This window comes from Lissotriton vulgaris, chromosome 4_1, assembly GCF_964263255.1.
Source record: "Lissotriton vulgaris chromosome 4_1, aLisVul1.2, whole genome shotgun sequence".
NCBI lineage: Eukaryota > Metazoa > Chordata > Amphibia > Caudata > Salamandridae > Lissotriton > Lissotriton vulgaris.
In genome coordinates, this window is record NC_141691.1 from 315,015,766 (window position 1) to 315,042,568 (window position 26,803).

Genomic DNA, 26,803 nt, shown 5'->3' on the forward strand with positions numbered 1-26,803 from the left:
TATCAAGCCCAAATTCAACCATATACAGAGTATTTTAAAGGCACCAGCACCGCTAAACAAAGAACAACTTGTGTCTTTTCTGGGTTTAACCGAATTTTATAGCAAATTTGTTCAGAGCTATGCTTCAAAGGTACATTCGCTAAGATCTCTGTTAAAGAAAGATGTAAAGTTTATTTGGGGTCACGAACAACAACTGGCTTTCGATTTGATGAAACAAGAAGTAGCAAATGCTCCTTTCCTCAAACCATTTAGTCTGGGTAATGAATGCATAGTTTGTGTGGACGCAAGCAATGTAGGTTTGGGTGCTGTTTTAATCCAGAAAGACAAAGGGGATGAATGTGTAGTCTCATATGCTTCTAGAACACTACGTGGTGCTGAATATAACTATTCTACAATAGAAAAAGAACTCTTAGCATGCACCTGGGCCTGTGAACATTTTAGGCAATTTATTTGGGGAACCAGATTCCGCTTAAGAACTGATCACAAGCCCTTGATAAACATGCTGGCAGCTGGTGGCGGTAGAACGTTAACTGCACGTTTAGCCCGTTTTGCAGCAAAACTACAAGAGTTTCAATGTGTTGTAGAGTATATCCCTGGCCGTCTTAACGTACACGCTGATTGTATGTCCAGGTTACCGTTAATCAACGCTATTTGGCGTGAACAGTGTGATGCTGATGTTGTGTTTAACATCGACGATGTTAATGAATGTGCCACTTCTGGTTCTGCTGATGGCATATCTGAGACTGTTTGGAAAGAAGCCATGACCAAGGACACATGTTTATCAGGTGTGGTGGATTACTTACAACATGGTTGGCCTCAAGAGAGGTATCTTTCTGGTGACATTCTTTCATTTTTCAAAATTCAGGATGAACTTATGTTTGACCAAGGTTTTGTAATCAGAGGTGACAAGATCGTTCCTCCTCTTACTTTGCGAGAAAGAATTGTCTCCATGGCACATGAGGGCCACATGGGCATGTCCAGTACCAAGAGACGTATCCGTGAATTCTACTGGTGGCCTGGGATTGATAGGATGGTGGATAAGTGGGTTAGTTCCTGCTCCCCGTGTGCCAAAAGCGACAAGACCGTCAAACCTTTATCCACGAGTGTTTCTCCTATCGAATTTGTAGCTTGTCCTTGGAAAAAATTGGGCATTGACATTATTGGTCCTCTATCTTTGTCTCCCAATAAGGAGATATTTGCTTTAGTGCTTATCGACTATTTTTCTAAGTGGCCTGAACTTAAAGTTGTGGATAAGGTTGGTTCTACACAGGTTATTCAGTTTCTGGATGAAGTCTTTTGCAAGGAAGGAATACCAGCCGAAATTGTATCTGACAATGGGCCACAATTCGTGAGTAGGGAATTTGAATCTTTTCTTGGTAGGTGTGGAATTGTGCATAAAAGGGTGTCCAATTATAACCCTCAGGCCAATGGTCAAACGGAACGCTTTAATAGGGTCATCAAGGAATCTATCCAACTGGCCATTAAGAGTAACCTTGATTGGAAGAAATCTTTACGTGCTACGCTTTTGTCTTACCGAACCTCTCCCAATTCCGTTACAGGTCTGTCCCCTTTTGAAATGCTCAGGGGTAGGAAACCTGGTTCCAAGCTTCTTCCTTGGTGGTTAAAAACCAAACTCCCATTTGAATCCTCTTTTAATTGTGATGAGGTCAAAGACAGGGTTTTAAAATATCAAGAGAAAATGAAAAACAGTTTTTTGTCTTTAAATAGCCAAGGTAGCAAAATCAAAGTTGGCGACTTTGTACGAGTCAAGTTTGGAAGGTCTGTTGGGAACAAATGGAACAAATGGTCCGATCCTTGTAAGGTGATTGAAGTCTTCTCTAAAGCTATCCGTGTTGAAGGGGGGAAGGTATGGAATTTCAGGAGAGTGTCTCTATGCAAGAATCCCTTCCTGGAGGATAATAGTTTTTGTCCTTCTATCTCTGTACCTGGAAATCCCATTGTTGAAGATGACACTTCCTATTCCGCTATGGTTGACACCTTTTTACCGGAGAGTCCGGTTCCCAATGTTCCTGCATATGTTCCTCTTTCTCAATCTTCCCCGTGTGCTGATGATTGTGTTGTTAACAATTCCAATGTTCTTGAAACTGTTCCTGATTCCCTAAGTTCCTCTCCCAAACACAATGCTGTTCCTTGCACAATACAGAGGAAAAGTTCTCGTGTTAAGCAATTACCTGTAAAGTTACATGATTACCTATGTTGAATTTCTTTTCTTGTTTTCTTTTATTTTTTTTAATGTTTTTTTTATTTTTAGGGGGGAAGGTGTGTAGTATCCCATGTTAAGTGCACCATTCCTTCTTAGAATTGTTATTGTACATTCCTGTCCTAAGATTCTATCTGTACTAGCTGGTCAGATCCTACTGGTGTTATGCTGGAGGTGGTTGTTAAGCTGTCTCTCAGAATAAACTACTTCCAACTTATTCTGTGGCTTCTTGGAGTATTTACTACACATATCAAACCCAGTCTCACCCAGAAAAAAATGGTGCAACTCTCCCTTACAATTCAGCGCCGGGACACCTCCTCGTGAGGTAGCTGTTCGCGCTATACAAAATTCTGTATTATTATTATTATTATATGTGTAATATGTAATCAGGTTTCACTATGTTGACACATATTCATGACTGTTAATTTACAATAAATTAATAAACAGCTGTTATTGTGCTCATACCAAATTTGGCAGACAGCGCCACCATGTGGCAGACTGTCACAAGTGCCGGTGCTAAGAATTAAGTTTCGGTGCGGAGCTCCTAAAACCACAGCTCAAATTAAGCACTGCCTTACCTCCTTGAGGACTGAGGTTCTGAAGCATGTTTTGTGATCCTGCAGGTCCAGCTGCACAGGGTGAGCTTTGCTCCAGTTTCATGATAGGCTCTTGCATGGGTGGCGGGCACCTCTCGTGCTGTAGAAGGCTGAGAAGAGACCCATACTTTCCATCGGGCGCCGGGCCCTGGACCATGTGGAGGTCAGCCGGTATGGAGTGATGGTGGTAACCTTGAGCAGCAGGGCTTGGAGTTCCCATGGAGGGGTAATGCCACATGTCTGCAGGCTGGGAGTGATGGCTTTGCAAAACGGATGCAGGATAGTGGTCCTGAGGAGAGTTCATGCTCATGCCCTGGGACATGTTAATCACAGGAGCTGCTTGGTGCTGTTTTGTCCATTGTGGAGAATAATTTATGTGGCCTTGTGACGTATGGTTAGCTGGAGATAAAAAAATACGTAATCAACTTGTGTGCATACATCTGTTTCCAAATGCAAAGTAGTTGTCATCATCTTTAATATCTTTACCAATATATGATGTGCTTACATTTCATGAAAAATACATTTTCATTGGACTGCATTTCTACCCCATTCCTTTTTCATCGATGTGACTCTATCACTGAACTCTATGACAAGACAAAGGCTATTTTTGTATTCATTTCCATTGTCTAATTGTAAATCATGAAAAGTTACTTTTAAATTATACTGATTTCTATTGAATTATATTCATAGGATCAGCTCACAAATATGTAGAGTTGCTCCAAAATATTTACAAATTGTGTCTGAGAGATATGATCAAAAATATGTTAATGGAAGTGCATACGCACACCTAGGGCTTTAAGTGGAATAAACAAACGGGGGGGGGATTGAGGGGGGGGTCTTACAAAGGGGCGTTGCCGATGTAATTAAGGGTGTGGCTTAAAAACACATAAGTTAAAACTCTATTCATAGAATAGGGTGCCACCCTAATGGTTTTTTGCTGCTTCTGTCATTGCATCTAGATATATAATACAAGTAACATTACACCTACAATAAGCCAGGACAGTTGGCTTTGTCAATGGTTGTTAGTTGCCTTTGATAAATAAGCACCAACTACGGCTTCATACTATATAACATTGAAAACAAAATTGTGGGTGTGAAGCTCGCCGGTTGTCACTATTAAACAGGTGTTTAATAGTGATTAACCCTTCAGAAAGGACTGAGGACACCAATCAAAATCAGCTGAAACCTAGAACAACTCAACTTTCAATCTTCACTTTCTCCTCTTGCATGAGAAGCTTCCTTCCTTAAAGATCATGTCCATGGGGGCGTGGCTTGGACGGCAATGTGGACGGTCGTCTAGGTCCACTCGCTCCGCAACCCTGAGGTGAACAAAGGCCACTACTACCCGCCAAACGTGTTCGCACAACCCCAGAGAAGCAGCTCCAGGCAGGGGAAGACCAGGGCTGCAAGCGTGTCGAAGTTCTGCCGGACAGAATCGAGGCAACGAAGGTAACAGACTCCGAAACTCCCGAGACCCAGCCGAGGACGACCCCCAAAATGGCGACCAGCAAATAAAGGGAGGGCGAAACCAGCACGTCCAGAAGAGGAACCCGCGAGAGAAGGAAAGGAGAAGAGTGGCACACGAACACCTCCCTGCAAAGCTCCCGGATGCAGCGACAGTGACAGTGAGCGTGAGCGCGAGCGCAGAAGTAGAGGCGTCAGAGGTGAGCAGGGGAGAGGTGCGGGAGAGGTGCGGAGCGGAACAGCGCGGCTGCAGTCTGCAGGGCAAACGAGGAAAGGCACGACCGTGTAGCAACCGGATCCGCAGAAAGAGCAAACAAGCGACCAACGGCGGAAAAGGAAGAGGCGCATACCTGTCGATAACGAAGGATCGGGAGCGAAAGCGAAACTCCCGATACACAAGGGGGCCGCCATTACAGGAAGCAGAACAAACAGTAAACAAGGTACGCTGGAAGTGGTGCACGCCCAACGGAGCGGGCAGACTACAAACACAGTGACCGCGATCGAGGACAGGGCAGCAAGCTTTCAGGCCCGAGTAAGGGGCTAAGAAGCGGAAACCCAAGGGGGCGCTTTGGCGGACAAAGAGGGCACAGAAAGACACGGCACGAGAGCATGAAGGAAGCGCGACACAGAGGGATGCGAAGGAAGTGCCAGCCGAAAGCCCGCAGAAGCGCGCAAAGTGCCTAGAAAGTGACACAAAGGGAGGCAAAACAGGAGCAAAGGAGGGCGCACTGGTTTCAAAGTGCATAAGCCAACAAGGCAAGGCAGAAGCTGTTTTAAGCAGGGGATTAAGCAGAGGCGTATCGGTGGTGGAGATCAACACACCAACAGGAGAAGGGGGCAAGGCACTATCCAGTGATTGCTAAGACCACAAACGAAGCAACGATGCCCCAATCAACATCCCCTCAAGCGCAAAGCCGCAGAGTACCGCAAGCTTAACGAGCAAGCAGCGCAACAGCCGCGAACGAGGCGAAGCACACGCTGGCAGGACCCAAAGCAAAGACCAGAACAAGGCACATCAGAGAGCCCAGCAGATATAGATCTCAAGGCATTTACGCACCAACATCAAAGGCAATCTCAACAAGCATACCAAAGGTGGTCCAAGCGGGGGGCGTCTAGGCAACATTCTGTCAAGAAGGGGCATTGGAACTATGGCTGGTAACGAGGGGAAGACGGTGGGAGATCAAAAGAAGCCCAAAATAGACAATCAGGGATCCCCACTGAAAACCAAAGGCGAAACACCCACCCTAGAGACCATCCTAAGAAGAATCAACGAAGGTAATGAAGTGGCGAAAGAGACGAAACTTAAAGTGGAGAACATGCACCTTGAGCTGGCGGCTATAAGAGCAGACCTTCACAAAACCAACACAAGAATGGAAGCAGCAGAAGGCCGAATAAGCTCGGTGGAAGACGAAACGGGTGAAAACACCAAGGCCATAGCAGAATGGCAGAAAGCCACGAAAGCCATACAAAAACAGCTAGCGGAGCAGGACGACAGGGCAAGAAGAGGCAACGTAAGGATCCTGGGCGTGCCAGAAGGGGCAGAGGACAAAGCGTGCTCGTGTGCAGCCATGCTAGAGGAGATGATCCCCTAACTCACAGGCATCACCTTCGAAAGAAGGTTCGAGGTGCAAAAGGCCTACAGAGTACCAGCAGGAAAAGGGCCAAGGGCAATAATATGCAACCCGTTAAGACTAAGCCAAACAGACGCCATTTTTGCCTTTGCCAGGGAAAATCAGAACCTGACGTGGGCAGGATGCAAGATCGTGCTGACCCAGGATTACTCCAAGACGACGGTAGAAACAAGGAAAGGATTCCTAGCCCTCAGAGAAACCCTGCGCAAAAGAGGCGCCAATTTCAGCTTCGTCAGTCCTGCCAGGTTCAAAGTAACAGACAAATGGAAAACAATGATTTTTGAATGCCCAGGAGACCTAAGGCGCTATCTGCAAGGACCGCCAGTGGAGGAGATGGAGGAAGTTAAAAGCCCCGGGGCAGCGAAAAGAAGTGCCTCACCGGACGGGAATGGGCAATCAGTGTAAGACGCACTACAAACTACAAGACAACATATCTACCTCATGATACCCAGGACAGATAAAAAGGAGCTAGGACTAGTCACACTGGCCTGGAAGTATACCCCAGCTGAGACAACAAGACACACCGGCGAATTGCGGGACTGAGAAAGCGAAGCCAAGCACAGGCGCATTTTTCAACGGACCGTAGCACAAAAAAGGTGCAAAACCAACAGGAACATTGGACCAAGTAGATGCGACAGAGACGGAGAAAGACTGTGCCTTATCCTTCTACTTCCAAGGCTATACCAAAGAAAGAACACAAACTCTACCTCAGGGACGATGCGGTGCAAAGGAACTTTGTTGTCGCACACCCACTCAGCAAGTAAGGGAGGGCGGGGGGAGGGAGGGGAGGGAAGGGTGGGGGGGGGCAGGGGAAGCTGTGGGGAGCGGGGAGCGTATACATGGGCTTACTTTCTATCACTTTCTCTTCTTCTACTTCTTCTCTTTCTATACACTCACATCTAGGAGCAGCAAGCACAGGCATAGGGACATGGACCCACACACAACCCAGAGACCAGAAGCACACAGAGTAGGGCCACACGGACCGCAAAATACAAGCATCATAAATGACACACAATAACCAGACTAGCATCGCGACTGACATTAAGATAGTATCCCTAAACGTCAAGGGCCTCAATAGTCCGGTGAAAAAGAGGAAGGTGCTCGAACATCTTAGGAAACTAAAGAGTGACATATATGTACTCCAGGAGACAAGATTAGAAGCAGAGGACATTAGGCGCCTAGGTGCCAACTGGATAGGCGAAGTGATGGGATCACCGGCACAGAACAAGAAGAATGGGGTAGTAACAATCATTAGCAAAAACTCCAAACTAGCAGTGATAGACTCACAAGCAGACACCCAGGGAAGAGCCCTTGTGACTACCCTTAGAAGAGCGGGAGAAACAATTCACGTGGCCAACATATATGGTCCCAACACCGAAGACAAACCATTCTGGGAGGGGGTAGGAGCACAACTACACACCCTACCACTGGGCGACCTGCTGATCGTCGCAGGGGATATGAACCAGGTTCTCGACCCAGCGATCGACAAGCACCCACACAGACCGAGCCAATCAACAAACAATTCCAACATCTTGAAGAATCTATGCTCCAAACTAGGCCTGAGAGACCCATGGCGCCTAAGAGACCCATGGCGCCTAAGCAACCCAGATGCCAGAGAATACTCATTCTACTCCAACCCACACAACTCATACAGCCGAATAGACTACATCCTCATGTCAGAAACACACACCTACCTCATAGACCACACGGAGATAGGACCTAGATCAATATCAGATCACTCGCACATAAGCCTAACCCTATCTGGCAAGCACAACGAAAAGCCAACCCGCAGATGGCGATTTGATGACAATCTACTCCACGACATCTCAGCGAAAGCTGAGATAGAGGGGGCAATAAAAGAATACATGACAATCAATGACACACCAGAGACAAACAGGGAGTTGCTATGGGACGCTCTAAAAGCCACCATCAGGGGAACCGCCATGACAGTTAAGGGCAGGCTGAATAAAGAAAGGAACAAAAAAATTGAAGACCTAGAGAAAGAGATTAAAAAGCTGGAGAACAGCCACATTGCCAGAATAGAAGACAAGAACACCCTCACGAGCCTGACCAAACGGAAGTACAAACTTAATAGAATACTGAGTGAGCGAGCAGGGACCTGGATTAATAAATACAAATCTATTAACCTGTGCACTGCAAACAAAGCGGGCAAAAACCTAGCATCCTACCTAAGGGGGAAACAGAAACAGCACACGATAGGGGCCATTAAAGATCGACATAGCAAGTCCCAGACTGCAAACAAAGACATCCTAGAGGTCTTCAGAGACTTCTACGAGGGACTGTATACCAAAGATGAAACACTAAAGGACGATGGGCGTAAAGAACTGTTAGGAATCATATCCACACCCACACTATCAGACCAGGAATGCGACATCCTCGAGCTGACCATGACGGAGGATGAGATAGGGAAAGCCACGGCGAGCCTTAAGGACAACAAGGCACCAGGGCCAGATGGCTTCACGGACGGGTTTTACAAGCAGTACTTGCACATTCTCAAACCTACAATGAAAGAGGTATTCACGGAATGTGTCCAGAATGGACGCATGACACATTCAATGGCTGAGGCAAACATAATAGTTATACCAAAGGAAGGGAAGGATACAACCGAGGCAAAGAATTTTAGACCAATCTCCCTCATAAATGTAGACTGCAAGATCTACGCAAAAATACTCGCTAATAGACTCAACGCATACCTACCTAAGCTTATACACAACTCCCAAGTAGGCTACCTCAAAAACCGCATGTCCCACGACAATACGAGACAACTATGCCACATAATTAACCACTCCTCCCGAAGTAGCAACGCAGCAGTCATGATAGCCCTAGACGCTGAGAAAGCTTTCGACAGGGTATCATGGCCATTCTTAGATCAATGCATGGGGAAATTTGGGTTAGGACCAAACTATAGGAAGATGGTGATGGCCCTATACAACAGCCCCAAAGCGCGGGTGGTAGTTAACGGAGGCACATCGAATATACTCAACCTAGGTCGGGAAACGAGACAAGGTTGCCCACTTTCACCAGCACTATTCCTACTAGCCATAGAACCACTCCTGACGATGATCAGAACTAACGAAGATATAGTAAGAATACCAATAGGGGGAGAAACCTTCAAGTTAGCGGCTTACGCGGACGACGTACTAATAGTCACAGAAGACCCAGAAAGATCCATCAAAGCATTGACAGACACAATAGAAAAATATGCCCAGGTCTCGGGGTACAAACTCAACAAGGACAAATCCGAGTGTAAACCGTTAAACATCCACACAACAAGAACGGTATTAGGAACGTCCGGACTAACATGGCAACAGAAGCCCATAAAATATTTGGGCATCCTCTTTGAGAGAGACCTAAGAACAACACTGGAACACAACGAACGAGCAACAATCCAGAAAAATAAGGATAGAGTAGAAGGGTGGTCCCCCAAATTCACAACATGGTGGGGAAGAGTAGAAGCGATAAAAATGATGCTCACACCGATGGTTAACTATATGCTAAGCATGCTTCCACTGATAAACACAGAAGACTTCCACAAGAGACTGGACAAGATACTGAACAATTTCTTGTGGAGAGGGAAAAAACCCAGAATAAGCCTACACAAGCTCAGACTCTCAAAAGATCAGGGCGGTCTGAACATAACAAATTTCAAACAATTCCAGGTAGCGTGCATAGCCAGACAGGGGCTCCACTGGCTTGACCCAAGACGGGAATACACCCCTGCATGGCTAACACTTGAGCGAGGACTATTAAAAGGCATGAACCCCATTACCCTCCTCACCGCCACCCGACACCCAGCAATCAAGGACAACCCCGTCCTGAAGAACACAAAAATAGCGCTTCTGGGTGTCGACAAACTACTGACAACAAGCATCAGGAAAAGCCAATTCGAGTCCATCTGGCACAACCCCACATTAAGATACAGGGATAAGGTTCTCAACATGCACGAATGGTACAGGCATGGCATTTCCACCGCCCATGACCTTCAGAAACAGGGCACACACACAACCTTTGACACCCTCAAGGAAGATCACAACCTACAAAGCATAGAACTCTACAACTTTCTGAAAATCAAGGTAGCAATCAGGAAAGCAAACCTTAACAGTCTGACACCATCGCTCATACAACTTGCCGCTAATCTCAACACACTAGGACACCAAGTGGCACACTTATGCAAAGCCCTTCGCCCCAAAACTACCAAACTCAACGACAAGGTCACAAATTTCTGGGGAGCTTTAGCAGGGAGGGAGCTAAGTGAGGCCGAGAAAGCAGAGCTATGGAGATCTACCTCTAGGAAAAAGATAACGGCAACGCTAAACCAGACCAAATATTGGCTAGTGCATAAGGCATACTGGACACCGGCCCGCCTGGCCTCCATGAGGATCAGAGAGAGCGATCCAAGCTGGAATTGTGACAAAGGGAAGGGAGACCTAGAACACCTACTCTTCAGCTGTCCTAAGATCAGGGGATTCTGGGACAGAATTGGAACACTTATCAATGAGATCACAGGAGTAGCCATACACATAGATTTCCCAAGTCTAGTCCTAGGTTTCGCATCCCCATCAATCACAACGACAGAAGATCGTGACCTCATTGACCTATTGCTGACGGCTGCAGTCAAAACAGTCCTAAGTAATTGGAAAGACACCTCGAAAGCTGCGCCCCAGGCATGGCTCAACTGGATCACCTTCCTAAGGGGGGCAGATAACATCACAGCGAAACACTCACCGAAAACTCACAGGCAGTCGAACATGTGGGGGCCCCTGGACCTCTACCTATCATCGCACAAACCCCCATAGGCGCAGATCCTAGCCAACCAACGAAGCGGCACACTTTGCTGATCCATGTGCTTACAAAAGGAAAATAGCATGCAACGCTCCTCTCTTCTTTCATTTTCGAGATCTATCCTGTTCTATCCTCCGGGGCGTGGGACAAGGACACCAACCAAGCATCACGAAGGGGGCGGCAGACGACAACGACAAGCAGAACTTGAAAGACTGGCAATCGAACTATCGCAACGACACGGAAGGCCGATGGCCAAACCCCCCCACCCCCCGGCGTTTTTTCTTCTCCTTTCTCTTCCCTCTTCCTCCACCCATGTATATTCCATGCTCCATGTAAATATATATTTTTTTATACAATAAAAAATTACAGAAATAAAAAAAAAAAGATCATGTCCACGTACATTGAAACACTTGAACCATTGTGGATGATGAATGGAATCAAATGTGCTTGAAGTAGTCGGCAGACAATATGTTGAGTGTGGTACAAAGCAGTCACATGCACATCTCAGGGTAGGCACATGGCCCACTGAGCCACTGCTAGTCCGGTCACGAACTTGCCTTCCACACAATTGAAATGAAAAAAGTAAGTGTTCACTCTGAATATCGATCGATGCCTCAATATCGATGGCACACAATCTCGAGGGCAAAATATCAAAAATAAAATATCTGCAGGTATGTAGGTCTAGGTTTTCAATACCTAACTCCACATTTTTGTAACTTGGTGATATCTTCAAAGTATGTAGATGTGGAGTTAGGAATAGTAAATCTATACTCCCCTACATACACCTACATTTCGATATTTTGTCCCTCGATATTATGTCCTCGATATTCTTGTACCACAATATTCTAGAGGTCGATATTCAGTAGTCGAACCAAAAAAGCACACATCTTTTTGTACATAGCTGCATGGCATACTTCACAAAAGAACACTAAAAGCAGCATGATGATGCGCAGACCATACCGATATCCAATGAAGAAACCATTTGATAGTTGTAGCATAGCCTACAATATGCTGGACAAATCCATGTAGGTGATGAACGTGTGTGGGTGTATTGACCCACTGCTACTTTTTCGTTAAGTAGAGATCGTCGAATACTGATACCAGCATAGTCTACTATTGAGGTAACCGCAATATCAAATTAAAATTTTAATGAAGCGCCACATACAATATCACCAAATAAACAATGTAAAAACTCCATGCGGCTTACCGTTTTTCAAAATAACGCTTTCGTTCTTATTTTTTATGCTGAGATCCTGCGGGTTCTTCACGTTCCGTAAGGCTCTAGAGAAGTGCTCATCTACCACTGTATTAATGTCCCCCTGAAAGTAAGTGAAAACCACACATCGCGAGCTCCATTCAGCTTTAATGGGCTGATCTTTGCCTTTGCTTACACCAGAGAGGTTTTTCCCATGTTCTTCCATTTTGTTAGTTCTTCTGAAATTCCTATCAACAGAAAAAAACATTATGATACAGTTAGATGTTAATATTTTTATAAATCAAGTTAGAATTCTTGCAAAACTGGAGTATCCCATACATATCCTTAAAATCTCAAGATTAACTTGAATTCCTAAGAAGGCAGCCCATGGATGCACTCTAATGGCAACCTGCAGTGAATTCCTATTTTTACATCTTACTTGACCACAACTTAATCGAACTATGTAATGCCTGTCTATGAGTTCTCTTATCAGCCAAAGTATGCAATGAGTAATGGAAGAGGACAGCCTTTTTGTCGACCGACCCATGACCTACTTCTCCACCAATTCCCTCACTATGACCAATCAACAGGGGGAACATCCATAACAACGCGGTCAAAACACCGCGCTGCCATTACCACGCTTCTTGTACAACGCAAATAGTTATCACAACTTGCGCTGGAGGGCGCTGTAGACTAAGGAATAGTAGATTTACTATTCCAAAACCTTCCCTACTGTACGTAGGCTGGAGTTTGAATAGTAAATCTTACTATTCCTAAGTTCAGCACCCTACAGCTCAAGTCATGGTAACGACTTTCGTTGTAAAAGATGCGTTGTGATGTACCGCGATCTAAAAGATCGCGTTGTAACATCATACAACCCTCCAACAGTGCCCATCATCTCTCCATGCAAACAAAACAGGTGATGGATCGAATGTGGATCAATGTCACACATTCAACCCAGTCAAAAGATCTGGGCCCAAATCCATCGTTTTTTTGCACTCCACACCACCCTGGGTTAGACAATGGCGATATGCAAATCAGCTCTGACCCTGTGCCCCATGGGAACAGTCCAGTCCGAACTACAAAAGCCATGTCCTTCCCAGAACGGAATCAAGCATCCGAGGACCGGACCGGTTTCGAGGTAACACCTCTCATCAGCCCGGCTAGCTTGAATCCAGTGGTGTGGAGTGCCTGGGACCCAAGTCTGAGCATCCCCAGCGCACTTATGGCGGTATTGCAAACAAAACAGGTGATGGACCGAATGTGGATCAATGTCACACATTCAACCCAGTCAAAAGATCTGGGCCCAAATCCATCGTTTTTTTGCACTTCACACCACCCTGGGTTAGACAATGGCGATATGCAAATCAGCTCTGACCCTGTGCCCCATGGGAACAGTCCAGTCCGAACTACAAAAGCTATGTCCTTCCCAGAACGGAATCAAGCATCCGAGGACCGGACCGGTTTCGAGGTAACACCTCTCATCAGCCCGGCTAGCTTGAATCCAGTGGTGTGGAGTGCCTGGGACCCACGTCTGAGCATCCCCAGCGCACTTATGGCGGTATTGCAAACAAAACAGGTGATGGACCGAATGTGGATCAATGTCACACATTCAACCCAGTCAAAAGATCTGGGCCCAAATCCATCGTTTTTTTGCACTCCACACCACCCTGGGTTAGACAATGGCGATATGCAAATCAGCTCTGACCCTGTGCCCCATGGGAACAGTCCAGTCCGAACTACAAAAGCCATGTCCTTCCCAGAACGGAATCAAGCATCCGAGGACCGGACCGGTTTCGAGGTAACACCTCTCATCAGCCCGGCTAGCTTGAATCCAGTGGTGTGGAGTGCCTGGGACCCACGTCTGAGCATCCCCAGCGCACTTATGGCGGTATTGCAAACAAAACAGGTGATGGACCGAATGTGGATCAATGTCACACATTCAACCCAGTCAAAAGATCTGGGCCCAAATCCATTGTTTTTTTGCACTCCACACCACCCTGGGTTAGACAATGGCGATATGCAAATCAGCTCTGACCCTGTGCCCCATGGGAACAGTCCAGTCCGAACTACAAAAGCCATGTCCTTCCCAGAACGGAATCAAGCATCCGAGGACCGGACCGGTTTCGAGGTAACACCTCTCATCAGCCCGGCTAGCTTGAATCCAGTGGTGTGGAGTGCCTGGGACCCACGTCTGAGCATCCCCAGCGCACTTATGGCGGTATTGCAAACAAAACAAGTGATGGACCGAATGTGGATCAATGTCACACATTCAACCCAGTCAAAAGATCTGGGCCCAAATCCATCGTTTTTTTGCACTCCACACCACCCTGGGTTAGACAATGGCGATATGCAAATCAGCTCTGACCCTGTGCCCCATGGGAACAGTCCAGTCCGAACTGCAAAAGCCATGTCCTTCCCAGAACGGAATCAAGCATCCGAGGACCGGACCGGTTTCGAGGTAACACCTCTCATCAGCCCGGCTAGCTTGAATCCAGTGGTGTGGAGTGCCTGGGACCCACGTCTGAGCATCCCCAGCGCACTTATGGCGGTATTGCAAACAAAACAGGTGATGGACCGAATGTGGATCAATGTCACACATTCAACCCAGTCAAAAGATCTGGGCCCAAATCCATCGTTTTTTTGCACTCCACACCACCCTGGGTTAGACAATGGCGATATGCAAATCAGCTCTGACCCCGTGCCCCATGGGAACAGTCCAGTCCGAACTACAAAAGCCATGTCCTTCCCAGAACGGAATCAAGCATCCGAGGACCGGACCGGTTTCGAGGTAACACCTCTCATCAGCCCGGCTAGCTTGAATCCAGTGGTGTGGAGTGCCTGGGACCCACGTCTGAGCATCCCCAGCGCACTTATGGCGGTATTGCAAACAAAACAGGTGATGGACCGAATGTGGATCAATGTCACACATTCAACCCAGTCAAAAGATCTGGGCCCAAATCCATCGTTTTTTTGCACTCCACACCACCCTGGGTTAGACAATGGCGATATGCAAATCAGCTCTGACCCTGTGCCCCATGGGAACAGTCCAGTCCGAACTACAAAAGCCATGTCCTTCCCAGAACGGAATCAAGCATCCGAGGACCGGACCGGTTTCGAGGTAACACCTCTCATCAGCCCGGCTAGCTTGAATCCAGTGGTGTGGAGTGCCTGGGACCCACGTCTGAGCATCCCCAGCGCACTTATGGCGGTATTGCAAACAAAACAGGTGATGGACCGAATGTGGATCAATGTCACACATTCAACCCAGTCAAAAGATCTGGGCCCAAATCCATCGTTTTTTTGCACTCCACACCACCCTGGGTTAGACAATGGCGATATGCAAATCAGCTCTGACCCTGTGCCCCATGGGAATAGTCCAGTCCGAACTACAAAAGCCATGTCCTTCCCAGAACGGAATCAAGCATCCGAGGACCGGACCGGTTTCGAGGTAACACCTCTCATCAGCCCGGCTAGCTTGAATCCAGTGGTGTGGAGTGCCTGGGACCCACTCCTGAGCATCCCCAGCGCACTTATGGCGGTATTGCAAACAAAACAGGTGATGGACCGAATGTGGATCAATGTCACACATTCAACCCAGTCAAAAGATCTGGGCCCAAATCCATCGTTTTATGCACTCCACACCACCCTGGGTTAGACAATGGCGATATGCAAATCAGCTCTGACCCTGTGCCCCATGGGAACAGTCCAGTCCGAACTACAAAAGCCATGTCCTTCCCAGAACGGAATCAAGCATCCGAGGACCGGACCGGTTTCGAGGTAACACCTCTCATCAGCCCGGCTAGCTTGAATCCAGTGGTGTGGAGTGCCTGGGACCCACGTCTGAGCATCCCCAGCGCAAAAAAAAAAAAAAACGATGGATTTGGGCCCAGATCTTTTGACTGGGGGAATGTGTGACATTGATCCACATTCGGTCCATCACTTGTTGTTTTTGCAATTGCCGCCCTAAGTGCGCTGGGGATGCCCAGACGTGGGTCCCAGGCACTCCACACCACTTGGAGTCAAGCTAGCCGGGCTGATGAGAGGTGTTACCTCGAAACCGGTCCGGTCCTCGGATGCTTGATTCCGTTCTGGGAAGGACATGGCTTTTGTAGTTCGGACTGGACTGTTCCCATGGGGCAACAGGGTCAGAGCTGATTTGCATATCGCCATTGTCTAACCCAGGGTGGTGTGGAGTGCAAAAAAACGATGGATTTGGGCCCAGATCTTTTGACTGGGGGAATGTGTGACATTGATCCACATTCGGTCCATCACTTGTTGTTTTTGCAATTGCCGCCCTAAGTGCGCTGGGGATGCCCAGACGTGGGTCCCAGGCACTCCACACCACTTGGAGTCAAGCTAGCCGGGCTGATGAGAGGTGTTACCTCGAAACCGGTCCGGTCCTCGGATGCTTGATTCCGTTCTGGGAAGGACATGGCTTTTGTAGTTCGGACTGGACTGTTCCCATGGGGCAACAGGGTCAGAGCTGATTTGCATATCGCCATTGTCTAACCCAGGGTGGTGTGGAGTGCAAAAAAATGATGGATTTGGGCCCAGATCTTTTGACTGGGGGAATGTGTGACATTGATCCACATTCGGTCCATCACTTGTTGTTTTTGCAATTGCCGCCCTAAGTGCGCTGGGGATGCCCAGACGTGGGTCCCAGGCAATCCACACCACTTGAAGTCAAGCTAGCCGGGCTGATGAGAGGTGTTACCTCGAAACCGGTCCGGTCCTCGGATGCTTGATTCCGTTCTGGGAAGGAAATGGCTTTTGTAGTTCGGACTGGACTGTTCCCATGGGGCAACAGGGTCAGAGCTGATTTGCATATCGCCATTGTCTAACCCAGGGTGGTGTGGAGTGCAAAAAAACGATGGATTTAGGCCCAGATCTTTTGACTGGGGGAATGTGTGACATTGATCCACATTCGGTCCATCACTTGTTGTTTTTGCCATCATCTCTCCATAGCACCTCCCTGACATACATTTAATGTTTATAGTGCTGCTCATAGTTCACCCACACTCATTCTTGTGATCTGCATGGTACATGTACATTGCAGCAGGCATATTAACACTCTGTTTTACTTTATGATGAATGAAAACTGCCACAAGACAACATTCTGATCTCTGACCAGTGGGAACATTAATCACCAGAGTTATCTTGACGTTTTTCTAGTTGCCTGAAAATTGTGACACACAAGGAAGTTCACCTGCTTTTAACCCCATAAGTTATTTTGAAACACAGCGCTCCCCACCAAAGTCAGCAACCGGTGCGGCTGCGACTGCTCTAAAGCCAGCCCTTGAAGTAGCAACTCTGTAATATTAGGCACTGTTTAAAACTGCACATTTCTATATATGCTACCCTTACGAGGGGTGTGGAACCCTTCTTCAGTGCAGGTAATTATTAAAGGTTAAGAGTAAAAAAACGACAAGGGGTAAATGGTTTGGTTAACGGAATAGACAAGTACGCCGGGGGAAGTCTCGCAACGTAAATCAGAAAGGATTTTCTAAGACTAGCCTCTGAATTTCTGATCCCACCCACCCTCTGAGATTAGGGGCTAATAAAAAATTGAGGGTCCCGAGATTAATCAACCTGAGATTAATCATTCATGAAATTTTACATATCACATAAATGTTATTCTTAAATCTAATTCAATACTTATAGACTTTAAAAGACTGAGGGGCATATTACCAAGCAATAGCGATAATTATAGCTATTGCTTGGTTAGAGACAAAAATTTACCGCAGCTCTGCTGCGATTTTTACCGCAAATAAACCTTGGTATTACCAAGGTTAAACGCAAATGCGGTAAAAATCGCCGCAAAGCATGAATATCGCTGAAAAGTCAGCGATATTCATGCATTAGCGAGCTAATGCTCTTAGCCATGTTATCCACCTCCCATTGGATAACATGGCTAAGAACTGCTCAGGGAAGGTGTTAGCTTTTGGAGATATTCCCGCTTAGCGCGAATATCTCCAAAAGTTGGTAATAGGAGATAGCGATGTTAGCGACTGTTTTCAGTCTCTAACATCTTGGCACACCCACTTTGCATCTCATTAGTGATAAATATCACTGACATGCAAAGTGGGGCCCAAGATGGTCGCTATCTCCTACTAGCTGTCGCTAACTGGTGTTAGCGGCAGCTAGGTAATAGGGAGATCATTTTATCTCCGCTTTCTTGGCTTTTAAAGCCAAAAAAGCGGAGATAACCCCCCTTGATAATATGCCCCTGAGTATCCTAAAGTTATACATTAATGTCACAACACTATGGACAATCTAAATGATAATTGAATTGTACCATCTGCTTGTAACATATATTCATGATATTGTGTTCTTTAAAGTTAATACTTCCAGATAATATTGTCAAAGGCAGTCCAAGAATGGGATTGTATTTAAAAATAAAGTTGGTTAGATGTTGATTTGTGACCATTTTCATGCGGATCTAATAAGCTGTTTCACTGGATACTACTCAACAGTCCCCTTGTATACCTTCATCTCTAACGTGACCCAAGGCCTCATGTCTTATGGCTTCTATATAACACTGATGATGTCACTTGATGTCCTGCTTGACTGCAGTAGAACTATTCTGACACTCTAGCTTCATATGTCACACATGATATTCCAATGTGCCTGCTGTGTTACCTGAATCTGCCTTATGGCAGCGATCGTGATCTGCCTGGGACCAAGTCTGTATACAGGAGTTAAAATCTTCATGGTCTCCAAAAGTGAACTATGGATCCAGTGCTAGACAATCATGTTCACCGAACTCACATGGGTCTAGTCATATGAGCCTCATACGTACTACCTGAACGTTCTGTTTCTTTATTCTCACTGACGGTGATGTATTTGCCTTTGTCCCACACTGCAATGCTACTTTATGTGCCCTTGTGAATTATACAAATGGTCTTCGACCCTCCTGGAGGTCTTTATCTCATGGCCTTCTCCAGTTGTGAGGAGGCCCCTGATGGTGAAGACCCCCCCAGCTCCACAACCAACTCCGCAGCCATGGAATTTCACCGCTGGATCTCCTGCTGCACCGACAAGCTCACACCCCTCCGCAACCCCTTCAAACAACGCCCTCCGAAGGCCGCCTGGTTCACCACAGAACTACAAGAAGCCAGACGCTCCTGCAGACGTCTTGAGAAAACCTGGTGAAACCAGAAAACCACAGAAGCACAGAACAACCACAGGAGCGCCCTGAAGGAATACCACCAGGGCATAAGAGAAACCAAACGGACCTTCATAAGAGACAAAGTCCAAACCAACGTGACCAACGCCAAGGAACTGTTCAACGTCATACAGCAGTTAAAAAACCAAAAAAACAGCGAATGCGGCTCCCCGGTGCCCCACGACATACCCTCCGTCACCAGGTCGGTCCTTATGGCTTGGCGCGCCGCACTTCGCCTGGTGCGCTGGGACCGAAAACTGACTAGGCAGACGCCCCTTTGGCACGGCACCTGGTTGGGGGAGACCGCGGCCCTGGAGGGGTTCCGTCGCTGGGATCTGGTGGGAATAACCCTGCTCGGTAACGTCTGTGTGGGAGACCACATACCCTCCTTTGCTGACCTGCAGCAGCGTCACTCACTCCTACACTCCCAATTCTACAAGTACCTGCAACTCCGACACGCCCTCCACACTCACCTCCCCACACCCACTTCCCTTCCGGAGTTCAGTCCCCTGGAGGCCCAAGTCATGATGGGGGATCTGGGGAAGGGAGGGGTCTCCCGGATATACCGTGCCCTCATTAATAATTCCCCTGCATCCTTGGATTACCTCAGAGCGCAATGGGAGGAATGGGTGGGTCCCTTGGACGAGGTGGACTGGCGTGATGCCCTTATGGCACCCAGAACCCTAACCACATCCTCAAAACTACGCCTAGTCCAGCTCTACTACCTCCACATGGCATACTTGACGCAGGTCCGTCTCTTTCGCGTGGGTGCGAGGCCATCCCTGGCATGTGCCCATTGCGCTTGTACCCCGGCTGACTTCTTCCACATGGTGTGGCTCTGCCCGGCCCTGGAATCCTTCTGGAGGGGGGTGGAGTGGGAGCTCACAGGTGTGCTGGGTTGGGTGGTTCCGCATGACCCGAGACATTTGCTCCTTGGAGTGTTTGATGGTCTAGACGGCTCTCGGGCCAATAAGCGTCTTTTAGGTACGGCGCTGATTGATTATAAAAAAAAACAAAAAAAATCAGCGAAGCCACGGACGTCACACCTTTCCAGGAACTCTGCGACAAGCTCATCTCCTACTTCCATCTGAAGATCAAGGCCCTTTACGACAACTTCAGCGAACAGATGCTGGACACCACCACCCCTTCCCCACCGCCACTGATAAGCCATACATCAAGACCTTGGATCCCACCACCGTCGAACACATCACCACGACCATGAAGATAATTGACTCAGGAGCCCCAACAGACCCATGCCCACCACACATTTTCCACTGGGCCGCTGCCGCTATCGCACCCGAACTAGGATGGACCATTTACACCTCCTTCAGATCTGGCATCATCCCAGATGTCTGGAAGCGGGCAGAGGTTAATCCCTCCTCAAGACACCAATGGCCGACCCAACGGACCTGAAAATCTACTGGCCCATCTCTGTCCTCCCTTCGTGGCCAAAGTCACAGAGAGACTCGTAAATACCCAGCTGACTGCCTTCATCGAAGAGAACTCCATCCTAGACGCCTCCCAGTCTAGATTCTGCAGCAACCATAGCACTGAGACCACCCTCATTGCCGCCACTGACGAAATCCACATGCTACTCACCCAGGAACACACTGCAGCCCTCATCCTCCTGGACCTCTCTGCAGCCTTCGACACCATTTCACATCGCATGCTCGCAGCCAGACTTCATGACTCAGGGATTCAAGGAGCAGCGCCGAACTGGATCCAATCCTTTCTCTCCGGCAGAACCCATAGGATCAGACTCCATCCCTTCCTCTTCAAACCCACCAATAACAACTGCTGAGTACCCCAAGAATCATCGCTCAGCCCCAAGCTTTTCAACATCTACATGGCCCCCCTCGCCGTCATCGTCAGACAGCATGGGCTCAGCATTGTATCCTACGCCGACGACACCCAGCTTATCCTCTCACTCATGAAGAAACCCGAAGACACCAGACTCTCCTTCCAGGAAGGAATGAAGAATGGGGCAGCCTGGATGAAGGACAGCTGCTTGAAGCTCAACTCAGAGAAGACCAAGGTTCTCATCCTCGGACCCTGCACCTCTGCATGGGACAACACCTGGTGGCCCTCCGCCCTCGGGAATCCACCCACCCCTACAGACCACGCACGAAACCTTGGCATCAGCCTCAACTGCTCCATCTCCATGAATCGCCAGATCAATGCCGTGGCTTCTACCAGCTTCAACTGCCTGTGCATTCTCCGTAAGACCTTCAAATGGATCCCCCTCAGACTGCAGAAGGACCGTCACACACGTGCTAAATACCAGCAGACTGGACTACGGCAAAGCCCTATATGTCGGAATCAACAGAATTCTTCTACAAAAACTCCAAACCATCCAGAACGCCTCAGCCATACTGGTCCTCAAGACACCGTGCCACGAACACATGAACAACACCTACGAGACCTCTACTGGCTCCCCGTCGAGAAGAGGGTCACCTTCAAACTCCTCACCCACGCCTACAAATCCCTCCACAACATCAGACCCAAGTACCTCAAAGAGAGAGTATCCTTCCACATACTCAAGAGGAACCTCCCCTCCGCCGACCTCGCCCTGGCAGAGGTCCCCCGCATTGGCAGAAACAGAACATGCAGGAGAGCCTTCTCCTATATCGCAGCCAAGACCTGGAACAAGTTCCCTGTGAACATCAAACACTCCCTGACCCTGCACACCTTCAGGAAAGACCTCAAGACCTGGCTCTTCAAGTGATCCGGAGCTGCACCCACCCCTCCCCCAGCGCGTTGAGAGCCTCACGGGTGAGGAGCGCGCTTTATAAACCCCCTGATTGATTGATGGATGGTGTCACTTTGGCCATCTTGGATGATGTTAGTTGTTAGATATTAGTTGTAGTGTGCATGGTTCCTGTCGGTTTTTATAGCTAATTGCGGGCTGAGCGTCTGTCTGTCTCTTGTATTTGCTTTTGTTGGTTCTGTTATATTGCAGAACATGTCTTCTCAATGAGCCCTTAAGGAACTTGCGGAACAGCTTAGCATGCAGTTTTCACTCTTGCTTGTGTTTGTAATTTTCATTTCCTTGTTTTGCTCTTTTGCTGTGGTTTCTCACATTCGCCCTACTTCAGACCACATTTTGGCCCAGGAGGTGCAGCCGCGTCTTGTGGTCGTAGTGCTATCTAGGACCTATTAACAGTTGTGTGGAGTCCTGGCGTACCCTTGCTTCGAACAAAGGCTTTCCTTGTGCCCCTGTGTGTCTGCGTGATATTTGGAATTCTGCTTATAACTCCGCATTTTAGCACTAGGGTGTTGGCTGACTGTCAACTTTGCTCGAGCAGGCGGAAGGTTTTTATTTTTGGACTTGTGATTTTTTAAGTGTGCATTCTTGCTTTGGGTGTAAGTGCATGGCCAGGGGAGCACCTGCTTGCAAAGTAGCAATTTGTTCATTAACATGTCAATGTACCTTTTCATTACCTCTGTTTAAAATCTGAATTTTCTAATCCCAGCTTCTCTCCTGTCACCTTTGTTCACTGTCAATCTGCCTTTCTTTTGCAATTTCTGTTGCATTTTCATTCTAGGTTGTGTGTTTGGGGAGCGTGGGGGGTTGCTCTGTTATGAAGTTGCTGCAAAGTGAAGGTTTGCGCCCCGTGTATTTTTACTGATGTTCTTCCGATATTGTCTTTTTTTCATCCTGACTATAGCTCTGGGTGTGGTACCGTTCGCTTGCAAGTCATCTGATGAAGGGAGTTTTCAAGGCATTAATAAAATTAAACCTGGATACCCGAGGCAGGCAATGCTTTAAATGTGCCGGTCCTGTCAGGTACTGAGTACCTTCTCTTCTTTAATTTGAAAGGGGACATGCAAGCACCTCTCATCGGGAGCGCAGTACTTTTAATGGGAGAGTACTAGGGCTTCTCATTAGCAAAGAGTTACTCAGGGACAGCGATTACCCCCAATCCTATGACTCCATTCCAAACACGGCACTCAAGGTTGGGCCTCGCGGTCTGAAGGTCTCGTTTTTTGGCAGTCACCAGTTCTTAGTGAGATTGCGGGGTCAGCTCATGGGAATGGTAAGCAGGCCAGAGGTGGCTTTCTACTGGGTCCCATGCAACCCTGCAGTTTGTCTTCACGCCCAGGGGCGAAAGTGACAGAGCACAGAGTTCATGAAAGTGATGTACAGCAATGCAGCACAGGGTCTACCTTACAATAAGGTCTAATGTCTAGTCAGTATTGTTAATTTAGAAAAAGAACAAGGATTTTTTACAAGTTAGGAATGCAATGGGATATTAATGAAGAACGGAGATGTGCACAAACGTAAGTGTAAGCATATAAATTAAGTATACAAGTATTAGGCCCCCCGTTATTAACCACACTTGCGTTTTGACACAAATTTACTCACATTGGTAAACAAGGATTTGTGTCAATAACATGCCTCTTTAAGGCAGGCATAATGGGGAAACAAGTATTACAACTTTCCTCTATTTGCAACGTTGCATGTGTGCTGCACTGTACAGCTGACGTAAAACTTGGGAAAAGTATTAAGGCACAGATTTTGTATTGGAAAAGTCCACTTCCAGTACAAAACCTAAGCGTGATGACCTATTCAAGCCGCTCACCCACGCATTCTAGGCGCTACACAACCAAAGACCTGCAAACAATAACCAACGCCTGAACTTCCTCCAACCATAGGGAAGACTACGCTCCACCTCCCTATCACTTGCCCATACTCCTGCATCTACCGAAGCAGAAGTGGAGGACGTTCCTTCTCCCACATCACATCAAAGACCTGGAACTGCCTCCCCACGGACCTCCGGACCATCACCTCACTTCTGGAATTCCGAATGGCCCTCAAGATCTGGCTGTTCGAATAAGCCTTTGGGCCTGAAAACACCTGGATACCCTATTGAGTGATAAGTCACACTTTATAAATCCTAATTGATTGATTAATGGAGTGCACACATCCTTGCATTTTGATATGTATTCAAAACAACCATTCTCTAAAACCCTTACAGTGATCAGTACTTTCTGATGACCTTAAAACAACTAATAATTCAGTGGCAAATGTTCAAGGCTTTTCTATGGGATCACTACAGACATAACCTGCTGTAACTGGGGAGTATCATCATAAAGGCTGCTGTTTACTTAGGTAATTAAATGGATATACTCATGTTGGGTAAAGTAAGGGTACATTTTATTGTATCCATAAAGACATTTGCTCATCAGAGAAAAAACCTGTGGGTATTTTCAGACCTACGTGATGGGACCTAACTAATGGGAAGACATTCTAGTACTCTGGACCAAGAAGCAGTTCCATCTCCTAGATCCTATGACCCAACCCACACTTCCTCAAAACAAGCAAACATCAGAGGTACACCTCATCTTCATCCAGGAAGTGGGCCATCTGGCCAATGGAAGTCCCCTCTTCTACTATGAGAAAGTCCTTGAAGTTATAACAGAGGTCTTTTAGCATTTAGGAAAGGAAACAGTGTATAAGATTCCTGTCAACGAAATCGGTGCAACCACAACACTTAAAAGCAATGGAAATCAAAAAATACAACAAGGAGTTCAAGTAAATTAACAAAATAACCAATAAGCCCAATCTCAACGCGCATCAGAAAATGCAGGCTGAAAGGTTATAAACGGGAAGAGGTGGACAGGCAAGCTTCCTTCATGAGCATGACTGAGCACAAGAGACTGAGTGCAAGGTGCTGAACATTTTTAGCGGGCGGAATCCTGGAAAGGGTATTTTCCATTCTTCCCCAAGGTCCACAGAAAAATGCTAACTTTGTGGACGGGTCAAGACCCAATTCTAGATTTCAGACCCCAATAACCTACCTTCAATTCCAGCACTGCCACATCATGCGTGGGACCCTACTCATGGGAGCCGTTCATAGTGGCCATGACTATGATGCCAATATTGAATAAGTAACTTCAGTGTTTTCAACTAAATCTATGCAGCTTTTGACTTGAGAAAAGGAAAGGAGAGAACATTTGAGTATTTGTGGAATAGAGTTGTAATTGCAACAGCATTTATATCTCCTGACGGTAGCTGGTCAAAGAGAGCATTGGTAAAGAGCATACAGGCATCAGACATTTGTACCAGCTCCAGACAAGACTCACTCATAAAATACTTTTGAATAACCTGTAAACTTTATTTTCAATATTGGCCTTGGTTCCTAACAACTCTTCTGTTTATGGATTTTGAGCAATGTTGAATAACTGGAATGAGACTATTAATTATGGACTGTGAAAACTGCCAAGCATCCATAAAGCCCAACTCTCATCATATGCATCACCAGATCGGGACACATTCCTGGTACACCAAGTCACTTCCAGTTCATTCCGACAACATTCCAGGGATTTCTCTGCAGCCTAGCCTAGAGTCCACATGGTGGTACAGTGTGCTTCACAATTGTAGGCACTGGTAGCAGTAGTGGTAGCAGTAATATCAGAGGAGGTAGTCATAAAAGCTATGGTGGTAGTAGGAGCAGCAGGAGAAACACTAGTCACAGCTGAGCACATTTATAGGCATATCACCAGATGGGCTTCAAGTCCATTAACTAGATATGTTTGAAGGATTTGCGCTGAAGTATAACAAGCACCTCCCAACGAACCTGTTCTCTACTGTACCCAGAGAGACGGTCAGAGTTTGGACTTTTTCAAGGTATGATCCCGCATATCTACTATCAATCACTCAAAGGCGTACATCCGGCTGTATATAAGACATACCAGTCTTGCAATCTGATGCACCCATGACATAGCAGTGACAAAGCTCAAGCCTGGGTTATCAAAAGTGGAAGATATTTTCAATATTTCCCCAGCATCAATAAATCGATTTGAAGGCGATTTTTTTAAGCTTGCAGCCATTACATTTGACGTTCTAATCTTCTAGATCATTAAGTAGGTGCACTGTTTCTAAAATTAAAATTATAAAACCCTTCACAGCTTCTTTTCTGTGTTATGAATAATATTGTTACACCAGAAACTCGAGAATTTCTATAGGGCACCATTCACAATATGGGTGTTAGAAATGTGGTTCTAGTTGACTGAGTGGTGAGCCCTAGTCAAGCAGCAACCACAATCCAAGTCAGGGTAAGGCTTCACATTAAGTTGTGCTCAATCCCCTGGTAGCGTGGCACAGAGAGTCAGCCTTCACTTAAAGACAATGCAGTATTTCTGAAACACTTCAAACAGTAAAACTGTGAAAACACCACTCTAAAATATCCCACACCAGATTAGAAACATAGAGCAAAATGTTGTAAATAAAACAAGATCAAAACAACAAAAATCCAATTAGTAGAACCAGAGTTAGGATTTTTCTAAAGAATAAACCAGAAAAAGCAGAGAGCGCCCACTGCTGATAACTGGTCGCACTGCACCGGGTAAAGGTCAAAAGTTCAGGCTGACCGCAATAAAGGACAAATTGGATACAGTCCCAGATTAGACCCCAGGCAAGAGGGCAGCAGGTCAGCAGGTCAGCACAACAGGGCAGCTGTTGCTTTAGAGCAGAGGTGCAGTCATTGTAGCAGTACAGCTGTCCTTCTTTCTTGCAGAGTATCCACAGTGTACTGAAGAGTTGGTGTCTGAGGTCCTTCTTTTAGTCCCTGGAGCCCTGGTTCTGCAACGTGGGAGAAGCTTCTAGACAGTGGCTATGAGGTCCATGGAATTTCCTGCCTCCCCTGGCTCCAAGCTAGTTGAAGTGACAGTATAGGGTTGTTAGGCTCTTTGTGGGAAGGCAGAGCACTGGCTATTTAGGTG

The 26,803-nt window shown here is 46.9% G+C and overlaps 1 protein-coding gene across 1 annotated transcript in view; it reads right to left on the reverse strand.

The window, feature by feature from the left end:
* Positions 1 to 26,803, reverse strand: part of VGLL1 (vestigial like family member 1) — a 73,225-nt gene that overhangs the window by 24,658 nt on the left and 21,764 nt on the right. Inside the window, exons 2-3 of the mRNA XM_086918647.1 lie at positions 11,923 to 12,158; positions 2,800 to 3,216 (exon numbers count right to left, since the gene is read on the reverse strand). Of these exons, the coding sequence (XP_086774773.1) occupies positions 2,800 to 3,216; positions 11,923 to 12,136 (631 nt within the window). The 5' untranslated portion in view covers positions 12,137 to 12,158. The remainder of the gene's footprint in view (positions 1 to 2,799; positions 3,217 to 11,922; positions 12,159 to 26,803) is intronic.